The 17,117-nt window shown below is 40.4% G+C and overlaps 1 protein-coding gene across 1 annotated transcript in view; it reads left to right on the forward strand.

Annotated features, from left to right (window-relative positions):
* LANCL2 (LanC like 2) overlaps positions 1-12,256 on the forward strand; it is a 63,567-nt gene extending 51,311 nt beyond the window's left edge. The window contains exons 8-9 of the mRNA XM_036738689.1: positions 4,789-4,861; positions 9,272-12,256. Coding sequence (XP_036594584.1) covers positions 4,789-4,861; positions 9,272-9,387 — 189 coding nt within the window. The 3' untranslated portion in view covers positions 9,388-12,256. The remainder of the gene's footprint in view (positions 1-4,788; positions 4,862-9,271) is intronic.
* The last annotated feature ends 4,861 nt before the right edge of the window (positions 12,257-17,117 follow it).

Consider the following 17,117-nt stretch of genomic DNA (forward strand, 5'->3'; position numbering starts at 1 on the left):
GCTCTCATAGCCTCCTCCTAAAATGTGTAAGGTCTTTCAGGGCGGGGACTGATTCCTTTCTGGCTGATCTTTAGTGCCTAGTTTACTGAATGAATGGCTGTAGTGTTTTTGTTTAGTCATTTTCAGTCACGTCCAACCCTTTGTGACCCCATTAGAGGTTTTCTTGGCAAAGACATTGGAGTGGTTCTTGCCATTTCCTTCTCCAGCTCACTTCACAGATGAGGAAACTGAGGCAAATGGTTAAGTGACTTGCCCAGGGTCACACAGCTAATAAGTATATGATGCCACATTTGAACTCTGGAAGAGGAGTCTTTTGTCAGATCCAGCATTCTGTGCACTGTGCCACCTAGCTACCCATTCATGATGGTAGTCATTAGCACCCTAATAGTATCCCTGCCTCCAGGCTCCTCCGTGCCCTCACATACTGTTCTGTGCTACACAGACCACCAGGTTACTCTTCTGATAGCACAGTTTTGATCATCTCATTCCCCTGCTCAGAAGCTTTGAGTGGTTGTCTAGTTACATTTTTTTAAAAAAATCTCAGCCTGTCATTCAAGACTCTCTACAATTTAGTTTTGCCCTTTTCACCGCAATGTGCTGCTACTCCCCTACACTTATGTGATTTTCCAAAGCTCTTCATCATTCTTGGGGTGCGTTTCAGATTCCCTGTTTTGGTCCTCCTAGCCTACCATGCCTTCTTTCTTTCCTTCCTTCCTTCCTTCCTTCCTTCCTTCCTTCCTTCCTTCCTTCCTTCCTCTCCATCTTTCCCTCCCTCCCTCCCGAAATATTCTCAGCCTTTCAGACCCCAGGTCACTTGTCACCAGCACTGCGGACCCTTCTCTGTTTGCCTCCCCAGTCAGAAGAGATTGCCCCCCCTCCCTCGGCAGTCCTCCTTGTACTCTCTTTGAAGTTGCTTCTCATTTTGAAGTTGCTTCTCATTCCGTGTCCTGTTGTGAGGGACTTAGCACATCTTTTTATCTTTCTCAATGCCTGGCATTGGGTGTTGTACATATTGGACATGCTACGCATGCTTATTGAAAAGACCTAACAACAAAATATTCCTTTTCCTTTTCTGTCAAAAGTGATTTTCTTGAGACTGAAAATTCCAAAAGCTCAGGTTCCATAAGACAGCATCAACCCAGACACTGCCACAGCCTAAGATAAGCCTGTGACGTAGCCTTCAAGAGCACATGGGGACACAAAATCTCTCTCCATGAGGGCTTTAGCTCTGGGACCCTCTCTTAACAAGTTAGGCTCCTTTTTATAAATGAGAGGCCAGTTGGGCTGCTGATGAGAGCCATTGCCCCTGGGTTTTCTTACTCAACTCTGCTGTTGTCAGACTCCACATGTATTTTGTATTTTACTCCTCAGGTTCTTTATTAAGAAAATAAATGCTGTATCTAAGAGTGTGAAGAAGGCTACGCTCTTTAACAATACTGCATAGGCTTTGCCTACAACTTAAGAAGCATTGTCAAGAGGGTAGAAAACACTTTGCGGTCCTAGTAGGCAGATGTCTGAGAGCACTTTAGTAGGTTAGACTTGAAGCGCTGGTCTAAAAAGAAAACCACCTCCTTTTATCAACTTTACTATGGCAGAAATTACTTACATTTTAGTTCTTAACTTTTTAAAAAACACTTAAATGCTTATGTAAGTGGTGTGTTCCTTTTTGTTGGGGACCTGCCCATACCCATTTCTGATCTTACAGAGTAAAAATAGTTTTTTACAGAGTGAGTTGGGACTGAGGATATTTGTTAAAAATTAATTTTCTGGGGGGAAAACTCCTAGATATAATTAATTTACTGTAAGATTTCATTTAAACATATTCTGTTATAATAATGATGGGAGATTAAAACCTGACAATCTACTCATTGTCTTTGCTTGTGAATTATGGTGAACCTGAATTCACTTTAAAAATTACATATCTTGGTAATTTCTCTGGTCATATCATTTAGTTTCACAAAATTGATATTTCCATTAAAATAGTATTATGTAAAAGCAGATTGTGTTAACTGTTTAAAATATTTCAACATGCAAATTAGTAGTAAAAAATCAAGGAAATAAATGACATAGTAAGAACCCAGTGTTCCCTATTTCATTTCATTTCCTCAGTACTCCCTCCAGTTCTAATTCACCTTTCCTGCCCGCTTCCTGATCCCATCCTGCCAGTTTTATGTTTCAAGCCACAGGAACTGCTGCTGGTGATTTAGAACTGGGGGCAGGGGGAATGTTGCTTGCCTAGAAGATTCATAGGCTTCTACATTAGAGCCAGAAGGGGCCACAGAAGGCTGTGTAGGGCAACCAGATGAGGAAGCTGTGGCCCAGGGAGGATGAGCTATTTGCTCAAGGTTACAAATAGTAAGCATCAAAGATGTGACTTACCCCCAAGTCTCTGACTCCAGAGCTGGTGTTCTTTCAAGGACAAACCCCATTTTCAGGACCAGATCAAAGGCAGATAGCTTCCTATTCTCCCCAGTTGTAGTTCTGCACAATTCTCTTATGAAAACATTGTCATAACTGATAATATGGTTTTATGGTACTTTAATACAATGTGACTGTTACCCCATGGGTTAAATAGACTTTTATGTGTCTACCTGGGAATAAAACCATAATTTATAAATATTGTTTCTATGGGAAAATGCCTTCTGAATTCCAAACAATGTACGAACTTTTGGAACACAGCCCACGAATAAGTCAAAGGCTCCCTGCAGTATAAGTGTCCCTTTGCATTCTTACTACATCAGTTACATCAAAAAGCTGAAACTTCTCTCTCTTAATGTTTCTAAAAGTTTCTCCTTTTGGCATTTTTGAGCTTTTTATTGGCTTTTGTCAAGAAGGCCGGCCATCTCCTAGCGATTCAGGTCTATGGGTGTGAGTGCTCATTGTGGCCAGAACACCTTGCCGATCACTGACCCCTGGTCTGTAATAGTCCCTGCAGTTCTAAGGCAAGTGGTTTTGGAATTTTGCAATACTAAGGTCATTTAAGTTTATAAAAAAAAAATCTTTAAAACCTTTTTATTGTCAGTAGTCTAAACCTCTGCTCCCCTCAACTCCTTTTTCTTCCTCTGAACTCCCCCTGCTGGCAGTGTTAAGGCAAGGACGTGTAATTCCACCAAATGTTTATTCACTTACTGCTCCTGGCTTCTCAGGAGTTGGCTCTCTTACCGGTATATGTGAAAAGGGTGAGGAAGAATGAACAGAACCGTTAGAGAAAACAATTTTAATTCATCTGCAAAACCTACAAGAGACCATTAAGGAGCCCAAAGAGAAATGAAACATAATTAATGGACAGAATTATTGACCTTGAAAATGTACTGTAGCCACTATAATATCACTGTAGCATAACAGTTTTGCAGTCTGCCGTGGCAACTGATAGCTTAATGGTGGTTTTTTTTTTCTATATTGTAATGTACAAATGAAACTGAAAAGCAAATTTGATTCCTCTAATCATAACTCAGAAAATGGAACTTGTTTGAATTCACACTGTCAGATACTAAACATATGTTCATATTTCAGTGGAGCTTTCCAGAGGATTTAATGTGGTATTTTTAATTGTTTCCCTGCTTCTTTTTTTTGTGCTTCTGATCTTTTTATTTCCTATAGTTACTGTGTCTCTTTTTTTAAAACCTCCGTATTCATACAATTATGAAGACTACAATTTACAGACCATCACCATTCTCAGTAAGAAAATGTAAATTGTAATATATTTTAAAATGTATAATTTCCGGAATTTTAAGAATCACTGAAAAGCCTTTTGTTTTAAAGGCATAAACCCTAAATTATGTCTTTTTACAGTTATTTTTAACTCTGTAACTTGATTTGGTCTCAGGATGTATGTATGCTAATACTGAACAGACCTGGAGATTAAGACCTTCCCCCCTCCCCAGCTGATCGCTTGCTATAGCTCATTAAGAGCTCAGTTTCCTGTCTCCCTAGCCCTCATTCCTTATTAGTCAATTCAGATAATATGTGGATCCTAGAGTCCTGCCCTACCACACAGCTTCACTCTACTGGTGAGGTGGGAGGGAAGTGAACTCTTTGTCAAAAACTATTTAAGTTTGAGCCCTGAGTGGCTCTGGAACTTGGATCAAATCAAGTTTGTGATGCTGTGGACCTGCCTCCACAAATATACTGTTCCTGGCTGGTGTCTCTTCTGTCTTTGGAAGTGGCCATAAAGCTTTGTTACCTGTACCTCAACAGAACCCCTCCATTCCTTTGTATAGCAAACTCAAAATTCCTACCCTCCTTTATTTTTTTCCACTTGTATTATTTTTTCCAATTGCGTGTAAAGACAATTTTCAACATTGATTTTTATAAGATTTTGAGTTCCAAGTTTTTTTCCTCTCTCCTTCCCTCCTTTTCCCCCTCCCCCAAGATGGCAAGCAATCTGATATAGGCTGTACATGTACAATCATATTAAACATTTGCACATTAGTCATGTTGTGAAAGAGGAATCAGAACAAAAGGGGAAAACCATGAGAAAGAAAAAAGCAAAAAGGGAGAAAACCTTGTGCTTCGATCTGCATTCAGACTCCATAGTTCTTTTTCTGGATGTAAATGGCACTTCCCATCATGAGTCTTTTGGAATTGTCTTAGATCCTTGTACTCCTGAGAAGAGCCAAGTCTTATCAAAGTTGATCATCGCACAACGTTGCTGTAACTGTGTACAATGTTGTTTCCCTGCTTCTTCATTGAAATTACTAGATTACTATTTTATTGGCCTTTCCAACAAGTATTTTTGAATCCCTCTCTTCTGGTGTAACATGTTCCTTTTCCTTGTTTTCCCTGCAGTTTGCAGAATGGTGTTTAGATTATGGAGCACATGGGTGTCGTATTCCTGACAGACCCTACTCACTCTTTGAAGGTAAGGCTTGCTGAGAGGAAAGGCAGTAACATTTATACTTTAAAATGTGAAGAAGTGAAAGCCATTACTTCTCTCTGAGGATGAGTGGTACAGACATTTTTCTTGCATAAGTAAGAATGCTAAGAAATAAAATAGTGACATAAGTGAGTTTATTACTGCAGTTTGTGCCCAAGCGTGGGAACTTAGCTGTTTCTCATGACAAATTGCAGTTTCCCATTACTTTGTGAAATGTATATACAGACATAAGTATTATTTCATAGTTGAGGAAGTAGGCCCTTCACTCTCCTGTATTTCTTTCTCTTGGTTTCTCTTTCTGAAAATGGTAAATATATCACGACTTGGGCCTCATACTACCTGGCCCCAGCCACTCTTTACAACTCCATTGGACATTATTCCAGTCACATTATCTCCCGCTCCTCCATTCCAGGCCTGCAATACCGTCTCACTGCTGCCTCCTAAAGTCCCTCCTGTCCTTCAGACTTCCGAGCTGAAAGGGACCTCAGAGGTCAGACAGTCCAAATCTCTCACTTTGGGTGCTTAGGCACCACCTTCTGCAAGAAGCTTCTCCCACCCTGACTACTGTGTAGTGAACTACTTTGTATTTATTCTCTTTACATTTGATCTGCACGTGTTTATTTGTGCACTTGTTTCCTCCATCAGAATTTAAGTCCCTTGAGAATAGGGTTTGTTTTATGCTCTTTGTGTCCTCAGTAGGTAGCGCAGTGCCCAGCACATAGCTTGGTGATTGAGTGAGTAATTGATCAAGGATAGTGACCAGAACCCTGGGCAATAAGATGGGACAGTCTTTATTGGTGTCTGAAGTAACCTGAACCCCAAAGCAGCGTGAAAAAAATTCTTTTTTAAAACTTAAGACATAGTATGCTTAAAAAGGGGTGGAAATGTGGGAAGCTGAAAGTTAAATGGCTTAGTGGTGAACATTTCACATTAACTGTGTAGCCTACTACTTGTCTACGTGAATGGATGTGAATTTTATTGGGCTTGAGTTCGTGTTCCAAAAAGAAAAAGACAGTCGTGGTAATTACTGTTAGATCAGCTTGACATCAGTAACAAGAAATGAAAAGATCATAAGATTGGTGAAACAAATCATTAAATAACCAATTTACAACTACCTCAAACTGCAAGACATTAACAGGCCCCCTGCCTAGCTTTCTGGAGAGCAGCTTGGAGTTGAATATCAATCAGCAATAGAATGTCATTGTGGAAAAAAAGCCAACCATCATGTTATTCAACTCTTTCTTTGTGAGACTTCAGTTAGAATAATGAGTTCATTTTTTCAGGCACCAAATTTTTTGAAGAATATGAAAAAAACTGGAGAAGGTCCAAAAGAGGGTAGCAAAGATAAATGTGGATAGAAAACCCAATTCTTTGAAGTTGTTTAATTTGGATCAGGGGAAGTCTTAGGAATGGCTTATTGTCTGTATGTATGTGAAGGTGAGGGGAAATGGACATAAGATTTTAAGAGAGCTTGAAAATCTTAAAACCTGAATGCATCCTAGATTAGAGCACTGGGTATGGAATTAGAGAACCTGGCATCACATCCAAATATTGACCCCTCCAACCTTATGACCTTGGCTGAGTCACTTAACATCTGTGGCTTTCATTTGCCTCATCCGTAAAATGAGGAAGTTGGACTATAGGTCACGTATCAGATCCCTTCCAGGTCTAAGTCTGTAAGGATTTTGTGGCCTCCTTTAGCCAAGGGACTGAATGTAAACGATTATTTGAAGTCTCTGTCAAAGATAGTATTTAGGAAGGAGATCATTCCACTTGAACAAGAACTTATTAAACATGAATGTCCTCACATGTCCCCAAAGTCTGTGACCCATTTCTTCCTTGAAATGTTCTCTTATTAGCTATTTAGGCAAAGCCCGGAGCTCTCTAGTAAAGAAGTGGAATTGCCAGTAAAGCTTTAAATGATCAGGAGGAATAGTATGCTACTGATAACAATAACACCACCAAAATAGGTGGCATTTATATGGTGCCTGCTGTGTGCCAGGCACTGTGCTAGATGCTTTACAGATGGCCTCTCATTTGATCCTCCTAACAATCCTGGGAGGGAAGTGCAGTTATTATCTCCATTGTACAGTTGGGGAAACTGAGGCAAGCAGAGGTTAAGTGATTGGCCCCAAAGTCATAAGTGTCTTGACTCCAGGCCTAGCACTCTCTCCACCAGATCACCTGACTGCCTCTAAATACATCTCTACTTCTATCTGATAAATGTAGGGTGTGTGTGTATAAAATTTCCCATTTTGATTGGGAAACCTGAATGTATGTCATCCTAGTCATTCACCTAAGCAAATGAGTTCTTGCTATGCAGAAAGCTGGCAAAGAATAACTGGGGCTACATGGAGGCATGGTTGGTTTCCCAGAGGAACTGGCTGCTTGTAACCTAGCCTGTCTGATTGACTCTCTTGCAAAAGTTTATTTATCTTCTCAGTTCAGTGGATCTGACATGTTCAAGGCCTCTTCAAGCCTTAAAAGGATAGAAAATGCAGTTCTGAAACATTTACTTAGAACAGGGCTGTGCCACCTTAGGTTATCTTAGGGCATCTTAGGGCCACATTAAAATAAAATAATTATTCGAGAGCTACACCCAGAATAAAAAAATACAGTACACTAATAGAAAGTGGGGGAATGCACATCATCATTATAACAGGTGAAGGTGCAAAACGTGAAAGCAAACACAAAACAACAAAGCAACAACACAATAGTATAAAGGTAGGTGCATACTGACTAGTCTGCATCATACGGACAGAATGCATCCCACAGATCCATTGAAAATTCCATGTGATATGTTCCATCTGTAATACTGCTTAAAAACACCAAAGAAAATTAACATCAATGAGATTATTAATGATGGAATTAAAAAATTAATACGCACTGCATGCAAATTATTGTTTCATTTTTCACTTGTGAAAATTAAAACCCCCAGGCAGGCCGCATAGGGCTGCATGTGGTCCACAGGCCGTATTTTGGACAGACCTGACTTAGAAGAAGACAATAAAATCCATAGCTGGTTGTATTTTTGCATTTGGGGAAAATTTTGCATTTTTAATCCCTGAACACACCACGACAATCTCAGAGTTGGAAGAGAGCTTCGAAATAATTCTAACCCTCTCTCCTAACTCATGAATCCTGTGTACGTTGTCTCTGATAAATGTTCCAGCCTTTGCTTCAGCAGCTCTGGTAATAGAGAGCTCGCTATCTGAGGAGGCCACCGATGTCATCTTTTTAGAGCTCCCTTCATTAGTAGGCTCTGATTCACAATGAACAAAAATCTATCCGGCTGTGAATTCTACCACTGGTCTTGGCTTTGTCTTCTGGAGGCATAAAAGATTAGACCAAATCGTGACTCTTTGTGATCTGGAGCATGTCACTTAAACCCTCTCTGAGCTGAAGTTTTCCCATCTGTATCAAAATGAGGATACATCAGTGCCTGTAGTAGCTCCCACGTGGTATTTTTGTGAAGACCAAATGAGATAAGCAAGCTCTTTGTATAGGAAAAGCATTGTAGAAACGGCAGCTAACCATTGTTATCATTGCCATTTTCTTCCCAGGATTTTGTAGTTACTAAGAGAACCCTACTTCGTTGTAGAAATATCATTTGTCCCCAAGTCAATCCAACTCAGCAAGTTTTGAATAAGTTCCTAATGTGTGCCAGGCCCTGCACAGAGCTCTGGTGAACAAAGCTAGAAATAGAACTGGTCCTGCCTCGAGGGAGCTTGCATTCTCCTGGGGGAAACATTCACACCATAAGTAAATACAAAATTTATGCCGAGTAAATAAAAACAATGGGGGTGGGGGGAGGCAGCTGAAGAGCCACATCTTACAGCTTTAAGATTCAAGCTAAAGTCATTGTCATTCTTCAGACGGAGACAGCGTGTTAAATTACATATGTTAAATTACATCCTCATTGGAGCCTAGACATTATTTCTGCTTTGAAAAACATGCTCTGAAGAAAAAAAGATGAATACTCACTTGGAAGAATTAGATTTTAAATTTGATTTTTTTATCCATTCTGCCACTCTCATTAATTTTATTAGGCTATTTTATCTATTCACATGTTTTTCTTCCATTTATTTCTTTTGTATTTAGTCTATTTCTCAACATCATTTAACCCTCCTCTTTTCCTACCCAATTAAAACATGTGTTTTCTCTAAGAATTTTTTTTCCTGGCACTCCTTTTCAAAAAATTTCCTTTTCTTTATCCCCTTATTTATCTTCATTCTGAGTGTTGCTCTCCATTTTATAGTCTGCATTCACTAAATTTTGGTTTTATGCTTAAGTGCTTGAGATTCATGAATTTTAAAGAATGTCCTTTGAGACTGGTTTTTAGAAGGTGTCATAGCACCTTTTCATGAAAAGAGAATAATATCTTGTGTATTACAGGTATGGGCGGCGCTATTCACTTTCTGTCAGATATCCTGGTTCCAGAGACATCCCGCTTTCCAGCATTTGAACTTGGCCCTCCACAGAGGGAAAAAAGGGTAGAAAAAGACAGCTAAAAACATCCCTTTGTACCAAAAGCAACACAACTGTTTAGTGCCTGAGACAGAACCAACTTGGGATCTTAAAGAAGTCGGCATCCACTCTCACCCCTTTGTCCAGAGGACCATGAAAAGCATGAATGAAGGAAACCACCACATTGGTGTTTTGTTGCAGCATCATTGTCAGTTGTGTAAAATATGGATTCTTTAAACTCATTTGCCATTCTTCCCTTCAGGCTCTTTCTGGTGTTTGCATGTTTCTTGGTGTTGTCCGTAGTCGGTGTGAGTTTGTTGTTCTGTTCAGAAATAGAGCTGTTCGGTTTGTGTGAATTCTGATCCTGCCCTCGCATGAGTGTTAATAGCAGCAACACACACACCATCTCTAATGAATAAAGTGGCACTTCCGCCCTGTTTACATCAAAGGAGAACGGCAAATGCATACTGACGTCCATTTAGCTTAGAATCTTTGAACTTTATTAATGTGACTGTTTCCTTCCTCCTCCCTGCTTCCCCACGTTTTCTCTGGGCACTTTTCATTTGAGCAGTATTTTCTCATGACTATCATGAGAGAAAGGCATCTCCAAGAATTTAAAATTAGCACCAGTAGGTAGAGGGTGGGCCTAGTGAAGAATTCTTTGGAAACTCCTCATAAAGCAGTTGACAATTTTCCATGTATGCACTTACGTCTCTGTATTTTTAGGAGTTACTTGGGCTAACTTGTGGCTCTCTTTCCCCTCCTCCAGCCCCCAGTGACATACCCCAGTTTTTAGTAGAGAATTCACACACCTTTAATGCAATTCTCAAATTTTATTTGTAGTAATAGCAATGGCTCTGGTTCCCAAGGCTGTCTTCTGTTAAATTAAATTTATGTTGTGTAAGGCAGCATCTTAAAGAGGAGCCTGCACCAGAACATCTGCGTAGTTAGTACCAACATCTGATTGTTCGTAATTCAGGAACAGGAACATGTTCTGAAAATAGGCATTATTAAAGCAGTCTACACTTGAGCCTCAAGAATTAATGAATTTCATAACCTGTTATAATGATGAGAGCAGTGAATGGAATTTCACTTGAATATTCAAAGGAAAACATTAATTAAACCATCGTGGTGACCCTGTAATTAAAATGTTTCAGAAACAATAATCCATTTGTAGTCTTACAATGAAAATTATTTGATGAAGTTTTGAGTGCTCTCATTTCATGAGCTAGATTTAATACTGTTTATTCACATGCAGACCTGATTCTCTATAATTTTTCTATAATGCAAATGTAGAATATTTTGACAATATCATTGCCTTTATATTACCAGAAGAAAATTGAGGCAGTATTATTGAGTTTTTTTAAAAATCTGCTACTAATTTGGCTAACATCTCAAAAATTCCATTTGGTAATTTCTATTTCCCATCCATTGGGAGACGAGATCCACCTTAGTTCCTCACAGATAATACAAGGAAATCACGTAACCTTTCTGATGTTTGCCAAGGTAGAATGTTCTGAATTTTGAAGTGCAATATAATTTTTTTGATGATCCGCCCCACCATTACCAGGAACAACCTATACAAGTGCTTTCTTCCCTACTTTTGAATTTTATTTTTTAAATGGAAAATAATATACATTTCAGTTTAAATTTAATTTCCTGCCTTGTACTATTACCAAAGGATTCCTGAGCCATGTTAACAGGAATCATAAGCCACAACTGTAATTGCTGAATGGATAGGCCTCAGCTTACAAATCAGTTTTTAAAATTTGTAGAAATCCTCAGAGAAGCAAGGTGCCCTATAATTTTCAAATTATCATTCTTCTTGTCATTGCAGTATTTTGTTCAAGTCATTGACTTTTTTCTTAAAACAATGTACCAACATACAATCTCATCAGGATTCAGACTAATAGTTTGCTGTCATGAATGATCTAAGAGGAGTTTTCTGCAAAATAAAACACGTCATGTAGATGTGTTTTCCAGTTCACTGTAGACTACCAGCCCATCAGTGGCCACAAATTGCAGGACTTGCTGGTGATCTCCCACCACCTATATGTCTTTTTTGGGCCCAGCTCCATCGACAGTAATAGCTGTGATCTGGATAGAAGACTGACCATCTCTGGAACGACCTTTCTGTCCTCCTCTCGGTGGACCAGTGAGAAGGGAAATGGAGTGGAATCACTGTAGGTACACCCAAAATGAAATCCTTGCCAAGACGAAGAGACATTCCCCTAATGATGTTGGTTATGATAGAGATCTCCAGACTAGCACCCAAGGTTCAGTCTAACTGGATTTTTAGGCTTGTTCATTTCCATTTATTTTGAAAACTAGCTGTTAGGACTTTGGGGCTAGCCAGGTGAGGTAGAATAATTATGTTTATCTCAGGTTAACAACAAAAATAAATATTTGCTGAAAGAATGACTATCCCCAAAGAGCTGATGTGGACAAGTTTTCAATATAGTGAAAATTAATATACTTCCAGGGTTTTGTTTGGGGAGGAAGGGGGAGGGAATTGCCAATATTCACACTCTTGCATAGTAAAGTGGTGAGTGGCTATGTAATTTTTCGTTTACTCCCAATTCCCTGTGTCTTCTAACATGGATATTTGTCAGCATTTGCCACAAATTAATTGGAAGGCAAGTAGACAAGACCATTTGCTTCAAAGGGTAGGTCATTTAAAGAGTTAAATTTAGTAGTTAGTGATGGGAGTTTGTACTGACTCCTAAAATTTCAGCATCTCCATTTCATTGGTGAAGATACGGCTTTTATGGGGTTCACAGCTATGTAACACCAATGCTCTAAATGCTTTAAGTGCATTATACTGTTTGAAAATTAGGGAAAACTATGATGTCTACTAAAGTGCTGGCTTGGGATTATTTGGTTTCATTAGTAAAAATACTTTTTGTGTGTGGTGATGGCTTGAGGTTTCTTTATTTCTTGCATTTTTTTTCCCTGAAGAATGATACTATTTTCTATAATTTCTCTGAAGACCCAGTTCATTTTTCAAGCTGCTTCAACAAGATATGTACCTACTAAGCACCAGGCACCGTGCTAGGGGTAAGAAGATGCGGCAATGAGGAAAGGTCATGGAGGCCATTGGGTAGTCGAAGTCTTTATAGAGAACATCCCTAGAGCTGAATCTTGAAGGGTGGGTAGGATTGGACAGGGAGGAGAGAAAGCCAAGACATTAAGAGCAGTGTGTGAGCATGGCAGAGTAGTAGGAAATAAGGTGAAGTAGAGTGAGGTCAAATCATGGAAGGTCTGGAAAGGTTGGTTGAAGAATTCTGGTGATAACTGACAGCATTATAAATCCTTATTGACTGACTGACCAACCAGCATTTATATAGCACTTTAAAGTGTACAAAGTGCTTTACCTACGTTCTCCCATTTGAGTGTCTCAACAAGCCCGTGAGGTTGCTGCTACAGGTATTATTTCCTCCATTTGAGAGATGAGGACACAGTCTCAGATTAAGTGACTTGCTCTGATCATATCGTTAGTATCATGAGCAGGTTGGGGGGGAAGTGGAGGCTGTGTTACAGCAGTCGCTGGAGTGAAATTCAGGAGCTCAGAGTCCTAGTCGGAGATCAGAAAAGGTCTTTATTCTTTCTCGTGAGAAAGGGCACAGCCCCAGTAACTCATGCAGCCATGGTGGAGAGTGCAAATTGCAGAAGCTCACAGGCTTCTTTTATCCTCATCCTAACCCAGTCCCTAGAGCCCTGTCTCACTCCAACATTGGTTAGCAGAATGAGCTCACAATCTTACTTCTAGCCTTAGCTAATCGGTGCAAAGAATTTCAACCCCAACTGGGTTTTGTCCTATTGGAAAGTTGCAGCCTACTATCCTTTATCAGCATAATTATTCATAGTTTGAGAATTCTAACCTATCAAAAAGCAGTGCTTCAATCCTAATTAGCAAAAGGGCCTTAACCTATCAGAGAGTGATATTTCAATCCTCCATATCCTTTTACCAAATTTGGGGACACCCCATCAAGAGAGGACCCATGTTGTTTTCAGTTACTGCCCGGAGGAACAACTTTAAGCTGGTCTAGCAAGGTGTGATTCATTAGCAATGAGGAAACTTCACTGAAAATCCTCTCTCACAAGGTGGTTGAACCTACCACCATTCATGGCATCATACAGTAGGAAATGGGAGACCATTGTAAATTTTTCAGGAGTCGGGATGGATGGGGGCATGGGGGTTAGAAGAAGATCTAGAGGAAGTGTTTGGGACAAACTGGAGAGAGAACCTGGAACGAGAAGGAATCGGCTAGAAAACTACTACAGGAATCTAGAATGAGTCAGTGAGGACTAGAGCGGGTGGGAGTAGTGGAAGAGCCAAATAAAAGATGGTTTGAAAACATTTTTTTCTCCCTTGCCTAATTTTCTCTCTCCTTTCAAGTGTCCCTGGGTAATTTATCACTCTTAAGCAGTAGAGCCCTACAGGCAAAACTCTACAATATTAAAATAAGTTTTATTGGCCAGACAGAAGGGATATGAGGCTTTTCTTAGCAGTCGAATGCATCCAGCTTTGAGCGTCATTTGTCCTTTGCTTCACCTGACACAGGCATGCTCATCCTCTTGGTGAATTGGCCTTGGCATCTCATTGGAAGGAAAAGATTCTGACAGGAAAGCAAGGGTGGAAACCTTGGGACCATAGATGGAAAAACTAATTAGGCAGCCAAGATATGAATGAGGCAGGTGTGGTCCAAAGACTATTTACCTCCTGCATATTGCCTCCACTCCCCAAAGTCTGGTCTGGTTCAGGGCAGTGGAATCTAAGCCATCCCGGACTTCCTCATATAGGTGAGAGGAAGGAACAAAGTCAACCAGGGACCTTAGTTTCTTCCTTTTGTTACAAAATGTACCTGTGTTTAATTTTATGGCTTTTTAATGTAACCCCAGTATCGTTATCATTGGGAAATGGAGAATAAGTGAATGAATAAGCATTAAGTACTTAATAATTGCCAGTCATTGCTAACCACTGGTATACAAATACAAAAACAAGTCAGTCTCAGCCATCATGGGAGGTGTTCTGTTAGGAAAGACAATTCGCATAGTAGAAGGGTAGCCAGGGCTGAGATGTCCCAGGGGAGCTGAGTGGAGCCGTAGGGCAATTGATTCCCGTTCCTTTTCAGAAATAATTGTGTTGATTAAACTGTTCCAGGGAGTCAACAAAGATTTACCTACCATTACCAGCAAGTACCTACCTTATACCAGGAACTGCAGAAACAGATATAAAGAAGAATTCGTGTTCACCAGGAGATTGCATTTGAGTGGGGAAGTCCAGAAGAAACCAGACAGCAAAATTTGTTTTAAATTTTAACATTTTAGATGGAAATTCTAAAATGCATTATTTGCTTCTTTTTTCTGTCTTCTAAATGCAACATACCAAAGGCAATTCTCTTCCTTACTGACTCAATTTAAATTCAACAAACATTAATCACCTTCCTTACAACTCAATTAAGTACTAGGCCCTGGGGTTACAAAGGCAGGAACCTAAATGTCTAACAAGCATTTGTTAGGCACTTGCTGTGTGCCAAGGCACTGTGCTAAGCTTGAGATACACCAAGAAAAACAACTCCTGCCCTCAAGAAGCTCACAGTCTAAAGAAGGGGACTCAGTTATGTACATTGGCAATATATGCAGGCCGTAAAAGAATTGAGGGGAATTGTAAAAGGCCCACAGAAGGACTCTGAGCTATGTCTTGAGGGAAGTTGGGGAAACTAAGGCAGAGGTGAGGGAGCAGAACATTCTAAGCATAAGGAACCATCAGTGCAAAAGCGTGGAGATGGGGAAAAGAGTGCGGTTGGAGCTACTGCAAGTGGGCCGGTGTGGTAGCTTTGTAGAATGTGTGTGTGGAGGGAAATGATGTGTGAGACTTAAAAGGTAGAAAGGGGCCAAGTTGTGAGGGCTTTAAATGCCATACAGAAGAGTTTCTATTTGATGCTAAAGACAATAGGGAACAACTAGACTTCAGAGGGGAGCAGGGACCTTGGCAGCTGAGTGGGGAGAGATCGGAGGCACGAGACCAATTAGAAGTCTTTTATGATAAGCCTGGCAGCTAGTGCTGAGGATCTGCACTAGAACTGTGGCCATGGAAGTGGAGAGAAGGGAGCTTGGGGAGAGGCCTTGCAAAGGTAGAAGTGATCGATTTGGTAAGGGACTGACTGTTCGGGATGAGAGTAAAGAGTGGGGAATGACACAAGGTTGCAGAAGTGAAGTAAATAGGAGAGCAATGGTACCCTAAGGCTGGGAGGGATCTCAGAAGACATCGAGTACTCATTCCAGACAAGGAAACGGGGCCACGGAGGACACTGGTGCTGAGTAACTGAGCCAAGGTCTTTTGACTTCACATCCAGTGTTTTTGCTATGGTTTCATGATGTCCTAAAAAGCTTGTCTTGGACAGATGCACCTTGTAAATGGATAATAAATCCAACATATATGCAAGTGAATAAAACATATTCAAAAGGGAAAACAAAATCAGCTATGCTGGCTATATGCCCTTGGGGATTAATAAATATGTAGAATGCTTTGCCACTCCACTAAATGGCCTCAGAATGGGGGCTGGAGGTGGGGAGGGTGTATTCTTATGTCTCCCTTAGAGTTTTTCTGCACTCCATCACTTCTTATTGCTGACTGCCCTTCTATCGAATTGATTTCCTACTTTCAACCTTCTGTGGGACCAGATAACAGGCATTGTTAGTAGCATGTCCAAACTAATAGAGTAGTCTTCGAGTGACAGCCTGAGGGGTCTCCTGTGCGTAAAGTTATGGGCCTTGTAGCATCAACTTTGGCTGCTTTTACCTTTAAAACAACAACTTGTTTTTAAGTTCTTGGCTGTAATGGACATTTGTATGCTGACCTTGCTAGTTTTGTGATATTGAGTGCCTCAGTTTCCTCATCTGGAGAAGGAAATGGCGAACCACTACAGTATTTCTTCCAAGAAATCCCCAAATGGGGTCATGGAGAGTTAGACATGACTGAAAGTGTTGTACCAGAAGCGAGCGAGACACACCACAGAGTATAAGTTTTAAGTGGAGAATTTATTAGCCGGCGGCCATCGGGGTACGGCACCACAAATCAATGGCCAATGTGTTGGGGTGATGGCTTGGTTTATATAGGATATGGGGGTACAGAGTAGGGGGGAAGAGGAACAAAGGTCCTGGCTGATCAAAAGATTCAGTCAGGTTATCTCTCAGTGGGATAATCTCATTTACATTCCTTGGTGGAGTCACAGAGTCCCAGGGATATCTCCCAGGAAGGGTCTGTCAAGTTATCTCTCAGTTGGGATGGTCCTATCTATTGACATTCCAGGAAGGAGCCAAGGAGTCTCAGGGATATCTGCTAGACAGGATCTGCCAGGTGGGATGGTCCTATCTATTGACATTCCAGGAAGGAGTCACCGGATCCTAGGGGGCTCGTCAGTAGCTAGGGGTTACTCAGGGGTTCCTAATTTTCCTTGTATTACAAAAGGACTGAATCACAATATACTGACCATTTTACTTTGGACTTTTTCCCCTTGTATTAAAACGTTATTTGAAAAAGGAAGAATGTGTAACTGAAAAATGTCAAGTGCTTATAAGAGTTCCTTAAAGGAACTTATCTAGTCAATTGCTAAATCTTGTCACTTCTGTCTCTGCAGCATAAATATCCTTTTCTCTCACACAGATGCCATGCTACTTCAGATCCTCCTCACCTCTCACATAGACCCATTCCTATGGTCTCCTAATTGTTCTCCATGCCTTGTCTCTCCCCATTCCAATCCATCATCTC

This window comes from Trichosurus vulpecula, chromosome 9 (assembly GCF_011100635.1).
Source record: "Trichosurus vulpecula isolate mTriVul1 chromosome 9, mTriVul1.pri, whole genome shotgun sequence".
Taxonomy (NCBI): domain Eukaryota; kingdom Metazoa; phylum Chordata; class Mammalia; order Diprotodontia; family Phalangeridae; genus Trichosurus; species Trichosurus vulpecula.